The sequence below is a fragment of the Anticarsia gemmatalis genome, chromosome 20, assembly GCF_050436995.1.
Source record: "Anticarsia gemmatalis isolate Benzon Research Colony breed Stoneville strain chromosome 20, ilAntGemm2 primary, whole genome shotgun sequence".
Classification (NCBI taxonomy): Eukaryota; Metazoa; Arthropoda; class Insecta; order Lepidoptera; family Erebidae; genus Anticarsia; species Anticarsia gemmatalis.
Window position 1 is genome coordinate 6,676,260 of NC_134764.1, and position 15,133 is coordinate 6,691,392.

General features: G+C 34.6%; 3 protein-coding genes across 3 annotated transcripts in view; 2 read left to right on the forward strand and 1 right to left on the reverse strand.

Moving 5' to 3' along the window:
* Positions 1–284: 284 nt before the first annotated feature.
* On the forward strand, positions 285–4,561 carry mRpL44 (mitochondrial ribosomal protein L44). Its single transcript, XM_076127460.1, has 6 exons — positions 285–452; positions 535–813; positions 2,696–2,856; positions 3,426–3,552; positions 3,839–4,012; positions 4,348–4,561. The coding sequence occupies exons 1-6, from the start codon at positions 383–385 to the stop codon at positions 4,503–4,505; spliced, it is 969 nt and encodes a 322-aa protein (XP_075983575.1). The 5' UTR covers positions 285–382; the 3' UTR covers positions 4,506–4,561.
* Positions 4,562–4,641: 80 nt separating this feature from the next.
* Sas-4 (spindle assembly abnormal 4) lies at positions 4,642–9,775 on the reverse strand. The gene is made up of 3 exons (XM_076127265.1): positions 6,385–9,775; positions 5,985–6,189; positions 4,642–5,685 (listed from the first exon to the last, which is right to left on the reverse strand). The coding sequence occupies exons 1-3, from the start codon at positions 9,672–9,674 to the stop codon at positions 5,554–5,556; spliced, it is 3,627 nt and encodes a 1,208-aa protein (XP_075983380.1). The 5' UTR covers positions 9,675–9,775; the 3' UTR covers positions 4,642–5,553.
* A 582-nt stretch (positions 9,776–10,357) lies between these two features.
* Positions 10,358–15,133, forward strand: part of LOC142981379 (nardilysin-like) — a 39,664-nt gene continuing 34,888 nt past the window's right edge. Inside the window, exons 1-2 of the mRNA XM_076127266.1 lie at positions 10,358–10,608; positions 10,756–10,966. Of these exons, the coding sequence (XP_075983381.1) occupies positions 10,376–10,608; positions 10,756–10,966 (444 nt within the window). The 5' untranslated portion in view covers positions 10,358–10,375. The remainder of the gene's footprint in view (positions 10,609–10,755; positions 10,967–15,133) is intronic.

Genomic DNA, 15,133 nt, shown 5'->3' on the forward strand with positions numbered 1-15,133 from the left:
ATCTTTTGCAAGGTTTATCTACAGATTTGCTCCAGCTGACCTGATCAACAGACCTGAGGAATGTTAATTTGGATATGATAACAGAGATCTCGCATACAATATATTACATAAATAGTTGATGTAAAATGGAGCAAACATTTAAGAATGCAGTATCCATTTCAATTTTGTAATAGGTTCCTACTTATTTCTAGTTCGCATCACGTTTGCATCAATAACGTTCAGAAACGAAAATCTTTTATCAAAATCCTTATGTAACTTTTTCTATCAGCAACACTGAACATAACCTCAAATCTTTGACATTTGTTTTGACATAAATTTTGTCTCTCGCGTTATGTTTTGAAATAAATATCTAAATAATTAAAAGTCGAAACATCCCAAAAAAATGTCTTTAATCAGACGTTGTGTGCCGCTTTTTACGAAATCTATTAGAATCCATCCAGTGTCTGTTCAAAGTAAGTGTAAATTAAGACGAGTGGGTTATGTCGAGGCCTTAGTAAATAAGAATGAATTATATCATTAATAAAAATGTTACAGGACAAAAGATCCATCGATATGTAGCTCCAACGCTAATGGAACTGAAGCGCCGTGAAGACAAGCTCGGTGGAAAGAAATTCTATCCAAGAAACACGTACTTAGAATGGAACTTGGAGGCAGAACTATATGCATTTGGAAAACGTCTGAATGAGGATTTTGACGCAGACTTACTATTACAAGCCTTTACAGACAGATCTTATGTGATTAAAGAAGAAATGAAGCAAAAGGAACTTGAATTCGATATTAAAATGAAGGATAACCGAGAACTGGCTGATAAAGGTAAGAAAGATCATATAATTTCATATAAAATTAATTTATATTCAAAATAAATTGCATTTTCTTTGCCGACTTTATAGTTACTAATAGAAAACCATCAATTTTAGCACCTAAATTACTCATAATTTCATAAACTCCATATTCATATATTCTATCCAGTCCAGATCTAAAATCAATTTAACTAAATAGTAACTGTTTACCTAGTTTTAAAATAGGTTATCCAAAGTATCACTCATTTGAAAATAATATATACAGGGTGTCCCAAAACTCAACGATAATCTGGGACCGGATGAAAGGCCAAGTTACACCAGTTCTGGGAAAAATACAAAAAAAATTCTATATCACTTAGTTCAGAAATAATACGACATTTTTCAAAAAAGTTGAAATTCGACACCCTTGGTCGCATTTTCAAGTCCTGTGATCACCAATGTCACAATTTCGCTGTGTTTTTTTTAATTTTGCAATCTTCAATAAATATGCTATTAATCGTAAAACAAATGAATGCACGAGACATTGTTAATTTAATAAAAAAAGTTAAGTTTTAGTGAGTCATGGTTCTCAAAAATATCGTTAGTTAACTTTGACGTTTCATATTGAAAACAAAATGTACTACACTACCCTTGGCAAGTTATATCAAAAGTTGGCGCATTTAATCAAGATTTCAAAATGGTGCAACACTTGCCACTTTTCTTTCCATAAAAAATGTTATTTTTATTTGAACGAAGAGTATCCTCGCAGATGGATCGGACGCAGTAGTTCAATTTTATGACCTCCTCGTGCCCCCGATCAAAATCCAGTAGATATTTTTGACTGGGAATGCATAAAAGAAAGAGTCTATTCGAAATTAATACAAAATCTATCAGAACTTCGCCAGAAAATAGACACAGCGTCAGAAGAAATAAATGCAAGAAATTTTATTTGACCGGTGAAAAGGTATTTTGTAAGGCGTCGCAGAGCCTGTATTCGAGCCAGAGGAAAACAATTCGGAATTACTTAAGTTTAAGGAAGATAATTAAAATAAGAACGATGGTTAATTCATTGTTTTTTTTTAATGATTACTACCTATTATGTTTATTACATTAAATATTGGTTATGGACTGACTCAATTACCTCTTTACTAAAAATAATTGCTTTCCCCTGGCACAAATACAGGCTCTGCAACGGCGGACAAAAGATCTTTTCACCAGTCCAGCAAAATTTCTTGCATTTATTTCTTCTGACGCTGTGTCAATTTTCTGGCAAAGTTCTGATAGATTTTGTATTGATTTCGAAAAGACTTTTTCTTTTATGCATTCCCAGTCAAAAATATCTACTGGACTTTGATCGGGGGCACGAGGAGGTCATAAAATTGAACTACTGCGTCCGATCTATCTGCGAGGATACTCTTCGTTCAAATAAAAATAACATTTTTTATGGAAAGAAAAGTAGCAAGTGTTGCACCATTTTGAAATCTTGATTAAATGCGCCAACTTTTGATATAACTTGCCAAGGGTAGTGTAGTACATTTTTTTTTCAATATCTAGCGTCAAAGTTAACTAACGATATTTTTGAAAACCATGACTCACTAAAACTTAACTTTTTTTATTAAATTAACAATGTTTTGTGCATTAATTTGTTTTACGACTAATAGCATATTTATTGAAGATCACGAAATTTAAAAAAACACAGCGAAATAGTGACATTGGTGATCACAGGACTTGAAAATACGACCAAGGGTGTGGAATTTCAACTTTTTTGAAAAATGTCTATTATTTCTGAACTAAGTGATATAGAATTTTTCTTTTATTTTTCCTAGAACTGGTGTAACTTGGCCTTTCATCCGGTCTCAGATTATCGTTGAGTTTTGGGACACCCTGTATAATATTGTATAATACTGTGCTTTCAGGTGAAGATTTCATAAACAAATACACACAGAATTATTTAGAGGTTGTGCTGCCTAAGTTTCCATTAGAAGGAGTGAAAGCAATCAAGACACATCTGACTAGTGAAGCTGTACTGGCCAACATCTCACAACATCTCGGCACCAAAGACATTGTATTAGCAGATGTAAGTATTATAAACATAAAAGAAATTGATAAGTTCTCATGTACAATTAGGTAATAAAATCTTTTCTCTACACAAAAAAGCTCGATATTTAGGCACATCATGAGCTCACTGAAAGAAAACTTATGAATTGTGTACTCATTTGTGATTCTTGAAGCTAAAGAGATTTTATTACAAGTACATAAATACTATAATTAGAAAAAGACTTTTTCCTGATCCTAATATAATTGAGTATTGTTATAGGTTCTGTCTTTGACAAAATGCTTAGAAACATACTTCAGAATTTAATTTAAGCAAGGAGAAATCCAGTGAGATTGTCTTAATTTCTCTCAAGACTGAAGGCATGCTCTAAGCATTTCAGCTTGATATGAGTGAAAAAAAATATCAACCACTATTACACTAAAAGTTTAAAGTTATGCCTAGTTATGCATCCAACTACAAAAAGCTTTTGAGGTATTACTTCTTTATCTACATTATTATCTTAAGAAGAGACAAGGGAGGCTTTGCAACTGCAGTGGGGCAGTATGGGTTGATATTAAAAAATGTACTATAAATACTTTACTTATTTTCAGAAATACCCAGTAGATGAGTACATTTTAGCTAACACATTCAAGGCGATTGTTGGTGCATTACTGGAGGGCTCTGGTGAGGAGAAGGCTGCACACTTTGTAAGAGACTTCGTCATCACACAGTTGCAAGGTAATAAATCAGACATACATAATTTCTAAGTGTGTGTAGCAGTAAAACATGTAAATTTTGATGTGATACACATTTAGATAGGTATCCAGGTTTGACCTATTTGATTCTTGTATCTTGGGGAGGTTTTTCACAATACATGAACAAAGTCATGAGTAGAAGCTTGTGATAAAAAATATTATTGCATTTGGAATGTAGTGTGAAATGTAGGATTTTTTTTCAAATTTTAAGAGTCTTGAGTCTTCTTGTATTCTATAAAAATGGATTAAGCAATTATATTTTTTTATAGGTCAAGATGTAAATGAATACTGGCCAATAGAAGACCCCTGGACCATGCTGGTTGGATTTGTAGAGAAAAATGGAGTCAAGGTAGAACCCAGACTCATTGGTGAGGTTGGCAAGAACACTCTCCTCGCCTGCTACAGAGTTGGACTCTATGTAGACAAGAAAATGTTATCATCAGGTATGTCATATTTATTTCACTGTTGTATGATGCATTATGTCGAAATTCCAAATCCCGTCTTTTTATCGTATGGTTAGTGGTCAACCTAGTGCCAAAGTTGTTCAAGCCCTCAAGCAATCCCCTGAAAGCCTCAGGCTTCCCTTCCTAGTACTCTGAAACTCTCCTGTACATTAACATAGAATAATCGGTGCATGTCAGCATTGCTGTGCAGTTTCAAATACAACATTGTGTGTATAATTATGCTAGACCTCACGTCAGCCACCGTCTTCTATCTTTAGAGTAAGAAGAAAGATCTAGAACTTAGTGGTTATTGAATAGAAACCTTTTACTTTCAGGTTTTGGTGAAACAGTAGCGACTGCTAAAGAAATGGCCGCGAGAGAAGCACTCAAACAGATCTTTGGCACAGAAGACCATATGAAACCAATTAACTTTAAACTAGAGGGTATACCCAAGCCTACCTCACAAGCGCGGTACCAGATATCTGCTAGTTAAATTAGAACCTTATGATATTATGTAGTATATTAGGATTAAAATTGTTCATAATTTTATGCTGAGTTTCAATTACTTAATCAAAAGAAACCAGAATGATTCTAACAGAAACAAAACTAGTAAATAAAAATACTTTATAAGAGATTCAACATTCTTTATTAAAATCGATATTTTCCTTACATCTTTGATTACAAATATTAAAACTTAAATAAAATTTACCTATAAATATTAACAAACATCATAAAAAAAACAATCAAGCAAGTCTCATCACAAACATCATAAATCATTCAACAAGTAGCCCCTAAGAACTAGAAAAATAACATCTCTCATGTAGCAGAAAATAGAAAAGAAGAAAAAGGGAAGATAAGTCAAGGTAAGTTACTGTTAGGGTGCGTCCACATCTGGCGAACGTGCCGCGAATGTGCAGCTCGCAAGCCGTTTGCGAGCTGCGCGCGTGCAGTCACGGCAATAGTTTGGTGCGCCTCTTTAGCGCAACTCATACAAGGCTCGTATAAAGGCGTGCGCGCGGCGCGCGATCTGCGCGTACTCAATCCTCGCGCTTACAGTTCCATTTACTGGCTCAGTACTTTCGAAGATGTCGGACGACACTAGTGCTTTTAATATAATTGCTGCATCATTAGCTATTATATTACTGATAAAAAGGAAAAAAAAGAGACAACGGCGTTGGCGGGTAAGTTAGGGGTGCGGGGATTGAGACGCGGGTGGAAGGAAGACGCGAGCCGCTAGCGCGCCGCCCGCGCGCTGATCGCGTACGGCGCTTAGGTTGCGCGTGAACTGCGCGCGGGCGGCGCAGGAACGGCGCTCGAACAAAATTGTACGCGCGCAGCTCGCAAACGGCTCGCGAGCTGCACATTCGCGGCACATTCGCCAGATGTGGACGCACCCTTAGAAAATAAGGAGCTAACACCTATTTCTTATTATCCAGAAAAGAAATACATTTGATTCGAAAATTTAAGAATTTCGGGCATAAAATTCATAACATGCATACAAAATCAAACTAACAGGCCATCATAAGGCCTATTTTGCTCTATCAACCCGGTGCAGAGTCCATGATAAGATTGCCATGTTTATCCTTGATGCGCACTCGTCCCGATGCGTACCGCGTTTCCGAAGTACCGTCGTTGTATACCAGCTTTACCGTGCCATCGGGGAACTCGCGACGCTGCCATAGAATATTACAAATTAGATGAGATATAACAAACGAGGGAAAGAAAAGAGGAATTTTAGAGGATTGCAGATAACGTATAGGAGAAGCCATGTACTTTAGAAATCTTCTAGGTTCAAAGACAATATATTTGTACGATAACTGAAATTTATAATTTTTGACATAGACAAATTTTGGTATTACTGTGTAACTAGCGTTTGCCGCTGATAGGGTGAATTAGAAAGAAAAGGAGAGAATCATTGCCCAGCACTACTACACTGAGACAAAGAAAAGTAGAGAAATAGTCTTAATTTTACCTTATGGTCTTTAGCATGAACTTCAACCTGGCCATTAGTGAACACAATTCGTCGCTCTCCATTAGCAGCCACAGTAAGCGCTGCGCCGTCTGGAAACCGCCACTCCTCACGAACGTGCTCATTCTTCGGATCAAAGTAACGGACGCTACCATTCGGCAGACGGATCTCTGACGAACCGTCTTTGTAGCGCTTTTCCACTTGACCACTAAAAGAAAAATATACATTATCATCTTGTAACAAACGTAAATCAATGAAAAATTTGTGTAAGTCAAACGCCTATCGGAAATAAATGTGTGCAGGAAAAATAGGTATGATTACCGTAGACGGGAGGAGGCTTATGCCCTGCAGTGGATAAAGAAAAGCTGTAAATTAATAATGATGACATGTTTATTTAACTTACTCTGGAAATTCTAACACTTCAAGTCCATCAGCATGAGTGGTGTGATAAGTTTTAGTTTCTGAATAAAAATACTTAATTCTGCCTTCACTGTAAAAGTTTTCTTTTACATCTCCATTGTAATACACAAACTTGCTGTACTTGTTATCAGCTGAAATGTATTTGACATTGCCATTTGGAAACCTGAGCTCTCTGGACCCATCAGATTTCCTCAACTCTGTTGGTTGTAAGGTTGTTTTAGTCAGACTTGTTTTACTAGTAGGTTCAGGACTAACAGATAGTTTGTCATCATGTGGCTGGTTGTGAATAACTGTAGTAGACCTCAGTGAAGAGTGATTGAAGGCAGAGAGTGGTGACTTCGCCCTGCTGTGAGAATTACTAGAACTAGAATGATTAGAAGGATACTCTCCAGAATGACGAGATACTGGTGACTTGTTACTTGATTTGTTGCTCAAAATAGATACAGGAGACTTAGATCGATTCAGATTGAGATTCAATTCATTCATATTAAAATTTGGAGATATTGTCCTTTTCGGTGATTTAGAACTTCTACTTGAATTTGGCTTTTGGATAAAGAAATCTTTTGCATTCTCATTCAACTGTGGCTTTTCTGTTATGTTAAATTCTAGGTTTGAATTAGACCCACTGGATCTGTTACTTCTAGGAGAATTGGATTTAAATCTCTCCATGTATATTTTTTCTAAATAATTGTCATCTTCATTACTAGCAGCATCTTCATTGAGAGATTCATCAGAACTAATATTATTTTCAACTTCCAAATCATCGTCATTTGAGTTGTTAAACCTGTCAACACTGAACAATTTGTTTTGGTCAATCTGACTGGCCGTGTCTCTTTGACTGAAATACTTAGCATATCTGGAGGTAACTTTTAAATTTGGGACACTTTTAGCTCTTGGACCTAAAGTCCTTTTAATTGGTTCAACCTTCTTGCTTCTACTCTGTCTTTCGATCTCATAAGCTTTGTATTTAACATCTCGATCTACAGCCACCTCAGACCTAGTTTCTTTAGATGACATGTTTGTTAACTTTTTATTTATTTCCTCAAGGTATTTGATATTAGTTAACCTTCTTGTTACTTCATTACTGTGTTGTATTCGTCTGTTTTGCTTTTTCAGTTTCTCTACCTCTTCTTGCAAGTCTTTTTTTTCCTTTTCCATAATTTTAATTTGATTTCGTAGTCTGGCGATTGTCGATGTTGACTTTGCATCCTTCACTCTTATTTCTTCTTTCAAGTCAGATATTTCTTTCTTCAAATTCACTACTTCATCTTTATCTTTCTTGTTGAGTCTGCCTCTCATTTCCCTCACATATTTATCATAAATTTGTTTCTGCTTTGAGAGTTTCTCTTTTTCCTCTGCTAAATAATATTCAGCTAAAACTTTTTCTTCATTAAACTTCTGTTCAAAAGCTGCTTTCTCTTCATAAAATCTTTGCCTCTCTTGATCAACTTCTTCACGTAATTTCGATAAATTCCCGTTCTCTTTTCTGAATGTTTCTATTTCATCTTCTAATTCACGGAGTCTGTCTTTCAACAATTCACTAGTGGCTACTAGTTTGGCGTTCATCTCTGCCATGTTTACTTTCATTACTTCTGTTTCTGTCATTGTGTCATCTTGTTGGTTATCAACCTCTTTTTCATGAATCTTTACCTTTTTACTATTTTGTTTAGGACTCTTTTTGTCTTTAGGGCAGTTCTTAGTAACAGGTGTTTGTTCTACAGTTTTACAGGAACAGCATGAGACAGACGAACAAGCATCACTACAGCAGTCTGTGTAGTTACTGCAACATGTCTCAACATCACTGTGTGTCTCATTGTTTCTTCTACCATTTAATTCTGGAAATATGTGCATCAACTCAGGATTATCAGACAAACATTTCTGCATCACTAACGGAGTACTTTCGCCAGAACATTCTAAATTGCTTTTCCTCAAAAAGCGGTTAAAGAATGAGTTCTCTAAATTAAAACTTTCATGAGTTACTTTGTTCTCTAGAAGGTCAAACATATTTTGTTCAGCTGATTCTCTTTCTTGTCTGAGTTTGGACATGGTTTCATCGCAACTGACATCGGAAACAACACTTTTTGTAGGAGAACTGAAGTTTTTATAATAGTCACTTTGTTTTAACTGTCTTAGGAAATCATTTTGTTCTTTAGTTAGTACTGCAGCCCATGTTTTGCCCTTATTTGTCACTAATGGGTGCTTGTTTTTGGCAAATTCTATTTTTTGAGCTGCTTTCAAAGGTAGTAAATTACATAAGTTAGATGTTGGATATGGGCTTGTGTTTTGTTTATTTTCTATTTCAGCAGGTGTTGTATCATTTGAGCTTTTTGTTTCTTTATGCATTGGTTCAACATGTTTGTCAATAGGTCTGTCATGGGATTTTCTAGTCTGAGTAGTTATTTTTAAATCTGGTACTAATAGTTGTGGTTCCAAGTCAAGGTCACTATCCTTTTTATTATTTACATTGGTTTTAGCCATTTTTATACTTTGTTTTAAAGGTGATTCTGTCTGCTTGTTTTGGAAACTTTTTCTCCTCCATGGAAGTGATTTTGTGTTCTGTATAACAATTGCATTTTTCTTGATCCCAAATCGAGCTATACCTTCACCTCTTCTCAAAAAAGGTTTTTTACCTCTATCAGTCAGTGAACTCCTTTTCGGTGGACTTTTAGATTTTGGTACATTTCTCTCTTTTTGAAGTTTTTCTAACAACAATGCTTCAAAGTCTTTTTTAGGAGATAAAATAGGCATTTCTTCAAGTGATATGTGTTTCTTTGATAGACCATTTCTAGCATTGCTATTCACTGAAGAAGTTGGAGAACTTTTGTGTGTTTCAACTTGAGCTAAGTTTGTGTTACTTTCTCGAGAAATTTCTTGGCCCTTTGATGATGCTGATACTTTACTTCTGCTTGATAAAGGGGAACTAACAATAAACTCTGACTCTTGGGACAAATTTAACACAGACACACCTTCAATCAAGTCTCGTTCTTGCACTTTCTGCGAATAATCGCTTGTATTCAGGCGTGGGGTACCTTCGTTAGAAATATCATTTGAAGATTGCAATAAACTGCGGAAAGTATTATAACTAGTACTGTTACTAAAGTGGCTCACGATTTCAGTAATACTGGACGATGTTTCAGGGGTTTCTTTGTAATTTAAACGTTGTTTTTGCAACTTCCCGCGCTGCATTAACTGAAGTTGTCTTAACACTTGTAAACGCTCCAATATCTGTGAGGGCGAGAGTGATACATCACTTTCAGAATACGACTCTTCCATTATAACCACTTTATTTCATAAATTATAGTTCTAAATTATAATCACAACAAATACAAAAGATAACGAGTGCAGCGTCTCAAACTTTTAAAAATGACAGCAACTGTCAATAACTTGTATGGACAACTTTACCAACTAAAACACAGTGACAGCTATTCAGTGCTACCAACTAGTAAGGCCTACTCTTAATAAATAAATATTATTGGACAACACACACACGGTCATTTGATTCCAAACTAAGCAGGGCTTGTACTATGGTAACCAAATAACTGATAAACATACTTATATACTTCTAAATACATACTTATATAGATACATTAACATCCAGGCTCAGAACAAATACTCGTGCTCATCACACAAAGATTTGTCCCGGGTGGGATTCGAACCCACCACACGAGGCGCTATGGTTGTTGCGGCGAGGTGACCACTTAAACCATTGCGCCAAACGTGCAGTTAGATTCTTATTACTGTCAATGTTACTATTCTAAAATATAAACAGATAGCTAACACTAATTGCAGTTACTTGGTATGATTTTTGGTTTACTATCTAGCTGACTTTATCTTTCATATCTTTTGTTAATGTTTATTTTTCTTATGGGTTACTTATCTTATCTTAAAAACTACCACTATGAGTGTAAAAAATGATAGTAGGTTTGGTAGTGTTTTTGCTAGTAATACTAGTAACCCCACCCATGCGCTGATAAATGTCAAAATTCTTGTCCATTTTTATTATTCAAAAAACATCTGGTTATCTGGCTGCAAAACACACTACACTTGCAATGTCTAAGAGAAGTGGTTTCCACAAAGCTCCTAAATTTAAACCCGAAGTGAAGGTGATAAATAAAAACAAACAAGCTATGAGTCTATCTTACAGAAAAGAGAAAGTTGAAGTGTTAGCTGAACCTATCAAATCGGATGCTGATAAAAAGCTTTACAAGTGAGTAGGATAATTAATTATTAATAAATCAAATTTAGTTTTTGTGTAATAAATAAGTGTTACAACATACCGGTATATTGATATTAGTGTGGTGTATTTATATTATGGGGGAAATTGTATGAAGATTTTTTTTGCGTTTTATTAAAGGACGATAAGACTGGAGAATGGTCTGACCGCGCTTCTGATCTCTGATCCGAGCCGCCCGGCGGTTGCTAATGAGACCAGCTCGAGCGAGGAGGAAAGCAGTGGTTCTGATGAGACCACAGACCCTGAGAGTGAAAGTGGAAAGTCAGTCCAGTCTGCCGCCAGTGATCACCATGGAACCAAGAGACGAAACGAATTTGATGAAGAGAAACTGGTCAGTAATTTTTCTTTTTTTAATGTTAATAATATTCTCTTTTAACATTACATATGTACTTAATTTTAAATTACTTTATTTTAAATAAAAAAAAAAGATATTTGTCATAGACTACATAATATTATTATGTTTTTTTTAAGAGGCAGTTAGTTTAAAAAAATATTTTTTAATAACTACATATTATGGCGCAGGCTTTAGGAAATTATATAATAAGTTTGTTAAAAAAAAAAAAAAAAAAAAAAAAGTTTGTTATGTGCGTGTGATAGCATACTGCCTATATTTCTGAATACTTGGTACCATTATGTAACAAAATCTACCTCATTTAGTTAACATGGATATTATAACTTTCACTTTAGATGATAACAGCACATATTTCTACAGTATTTGTCCAATGTCTCCAACACATATTATTTGGTTTTCATATTATTAAATTCATAGTAACAGACTTATGAATGGAAATAAGTAAACACAAATATTTTTCCTCATTTATGTCACCTGAGAGACTACAGATGATTAGGGAATATAAAATAAGAAAAAAAGGGAAAATTGTATAAAAATATGAACATGATTAAAATCAGTTTTTTTCACATGAGGATGAGTAGAGACAATTAAAAAAGCATAAAAAATATTATATTTATGTGACAAAAATGAAAGTAAATATACTCTTTTGTGTGGTCTAGCCTAATCTCAAATGTACCTGGTATTGGCTCTATAAGGAAATATATTTTCAGAATTAGTACAGTAATTTCAGAGAATGTGCCTACAAACAAAGTCGAGGTGTTTGATAATATTATTACTAAACATGAGTATTATTTAAACATCATGAATGAGTACTTCAAAATATTGTCATTACTAAGTTTCCTATAGTAAACTGTCATGTTTGCTGAAGTGATTTGCATAAAAGGAATTACTAATTAATTTATTTAGAAATATGAGGTCTTCGACACGAAATTATAATAAATTAATGAATAAATACCACAATAGGTATAACCATAATATACTTAATCAATTAGTAATTGGAAGGAAATAAAATAATTATTCTTTGTAAATGTTTAAGCCATACTACTGCAGAATATTGACACTCAATAAACAAATTAATATTTTAAACAGTAAATTAAAAAAATCAAAAAGCAAATGTTGCGCTTTTTTGCGATTTGAAGCTTCGTAATCTCGTAATAAAACACGTAAAATTGTTCAACGCGAATATTATCACGGAGAATAGCGAATATTATCATGGAGAGAAGAAAACTTTTAAACTTTCGCGTTGCATGTGTAGTAGGTACGAGTAGGTAGGTAGTAATTTCAGGGTAAACTGCGTCGTCTCGTAAATTCCCATAACCTATTATATACTAAAGAAAATAAACCTGTAATTGCAACTGCTAATAACATCAGTAATGATCTAAACAGCCCAAAAAACACACACAGTTGAATTTTTTGCTTGTTTACTTATAGATTCAGCTGTTAGGCGACCTTCACCCAAGACCTTGATGTTTGTTTTCATTTGTTAGTTGCATTATGTGGGCCATGGGACGGTCAAACGTGGCCGATCAGACCTATTGTGATAAACAGTTACTGTAATACATTGTTATTTTAACATTTGTATGATAAAAGAAAAACCAGTGCCTAATTTGTTCTTTAAACTTTTTCAATTTCAAAGCAATAACTGTTTGGAATTTCTAAGAGTTACCCCCGGTTTCTGAGGTACATTTAACGGTAGTTTATCTATTCAATAGCGTCAAAACTCATACAAACAAAAAACGCTATTGAATAGATAAACTACCGCTAAATGTACTCAGAAACCGGGGGTTAGTCAGAGTTGCATTACTAGTGCAAGAATATTGGCAAATCGTCAAATCGATCATGACAGTTAAATATTCCGATGACTAGGCACTGCGTTAGCTCGCGTGCGATTACAAACTTGACTTGAAATATGAAAGAAAGCTGAGTGCTCTTGAATCTAATACTAAACAAGAGACACTATTGTAATCGAATCCACTACCATAGTCACTAATGCTCACTAGATCCGTGATATGTAAAATAGGTATCTGAAATACGTATACGAAAATAACTTCGTATAAATGAGACTGTAAAGTCCGTTAATTAATATATTATCCATTCACTATCCCTCTTATTCATAAACACACTATAAACCTATTTTAGTTAAAAAACTAGAACAATATGTTTTCTCTTTTTCATTCCACTAAGGAGTGAAAGAAACATAACTCTTTATAAGCCTTTCATAACTTCATATTTTTATGAATAAGACGGTATGTCTATTAAGGAGCGCAATAATATATGTATAATATTACATATTTTATTAACCACAGATTATCTAAAATAAACAAGTCAATATCATACGATATCTATCGTTTGATAGTCAGGCAACACCGCCTACTTCCAGTAGTGGAAGGAACATGAGGCCTTGCTTCCATTTAGTTGTTCCTACGATCTACATATCGCTGGATCGAATCATGTCAAGAGTATTCTATCAATTTATTCTGTGTCAAGTGCAGCCCGCGAATGGATAATAGTGTGTGATATAAAAGCATTGGTCTCACTGTAAGCGGATGACTATTGCGTAGTTGCTACATAAAAGATTATGGGTCGGTTTTACAGCTAATGGATAAGTGTCGGATAACCTATCCTATAAATAAAGGGGCAGAAGATGAATGAAAATACCTGTTAATTATCCGCCTGATCTACTAACCTATATACTTATGCAGAAATAGAGGTATCCAATATTAATGTAGTTATAACATGCGATAAAAATACAGGGACAGTGGAGAATACTTAGCAAGATATTCAAGTATCGAGTTCAAATGAGGTTAAGAGTCCTTAATGCCCGAGGAATTCTGAGGTACATTTAGCGGTAGTTTATCTTTTCAATAGCGTTTAAACTCATATAAAAAAACGCTGTTGAATCGAAAAACTACCGCTAAATATACTCAGAAACCGGGGGTAAGTAAGATCGATATTACGATACCGTACTTAACTATCTTCTGCCGGTTCTGGTGGATTTGATGAATAAAGAGAAATAAGATAATAAACAAAAATACCAAAATTTCATAAGTAACCTTCGCATGGTGCTACCTAGTTATTGAGTCAATTAGTGCCTGTCGTGTCTGATTATTATTGTAACAAAACGATTACCATAAAAATCTGACGACGCGACGGTACGATTTCAAATAGGAATCGCTCGTCGCTAAACGCTCGCAATGGGACTAAGCACCACAATAAATTCAAGTTTAGACACAGACCTACACAGATGTTAGACTAGGACACGGAATTACATGCACTCGTCAGTGTAATGATAAGTGTAAGGATGTCATTACGGGAGATTAGAGGTAATCAACATGTGCACGGTTCACTCGTCAACGATGTAAAATTACAACGAGATTCTGTCAAAGATGAGGTCTTTATAAAGAGATTAGTGTTGAATACGTTGTATGTTTTTAACTATTTAATTCATTTTGTTTATAATTCTCACTTCGCCACTATGGTGAACTAAAGATGCCTTTAATTCTGAACTGATAACGAAGGAGAAAGCTTCTAAAGGAAACCAGATTCAAGGGGCTGAAAGTAGGGTAAAGTTCACAACCTTCGATTATAACCACCGGCCATATTCGTGTAAATCCTGGTACAGCAGTAATCCACTGTCCGATTTTCCTGAATACATATCAATAATCATAGTAATTATGGTCTATAGTGGATTAGAAATATAAAACTTCGGACTATATTATGTGAAGAAAAACATAATTGAACCAAATATAATTCTTTATGATGCAAAGTATCGACATTTTTATAAGTTTTTATTATATTTCCACAAGGGGTAGTGATCAACCGTGACGACGTAACATAAACACTCGCTTTGCATTCACTCCGCCACATAAATTAATTTCAAGCTTCATTATAAAACCGTGGCACGTTTTGCATTTAAATACTGATTTCCAAAAACTAACGAGAATATATCTTCCTATCTTAAGACCTCTCTCCTGAAGTCCTGACAATAAAAGCAATTACTTTATATAGCAAAATTATACCCATTTTCTCACTCCGGGAGGAGAATAGTAACCAGCGATTAGTCAGTTATAGATTTATCAAAGTCTTTATCAAATGATTACCTACTTTTGTGAACACACAGTATTTTAAAGCAAATCCTAATATTAT

Excerpts from the sequence above, each read along its gene's own strand:
- mRpL44 (XM_076127460.1), top strand. The coding sequence starts at position 383 with ATGTCTTTAATCAGACGTTGTGTGCCGCTTTTTACGAAATCTATTAGA. Across the intron at positions 453-534 it reads CCATCCAGTGTCTGTTCAAA|GACAAAAGATCCATCGATAT; the intron begins GTAAGTGTAAAT and ends AAAATGTTACAG. Across the intron at positions 3,553-3,838 it reads CGTCATCACACAGTTGCAAG|GTCAAGATGTAAATGAATAC; the intron begins GTAATAAATCAG and ends ATTTTTTTATAG.
- Sas-4 (XM_076127265.1), bottom strand. The coding sequence starts at position 9,674 with ATGGAAGAGTCGTATTCTGAAAGTGATGTATCACTCTCGCCCTCACAG. Across the intron at positions 6,190-6,384 it reads GAAGTGTTAGAATTTCCAGA|TGGTCAAGTGGAAAAGCGCT; the intron begins GTAAGTTAAATA and ends TTTTTCTTTTAG. Across the intron at positions 5,686-5,984 it reads TTCATGCTAAAGACCATAAG|CGTCGCGAGTTCCCCGATGG; the intron begins GTAAAATTAAGA and ends ATTCTATGGCAG.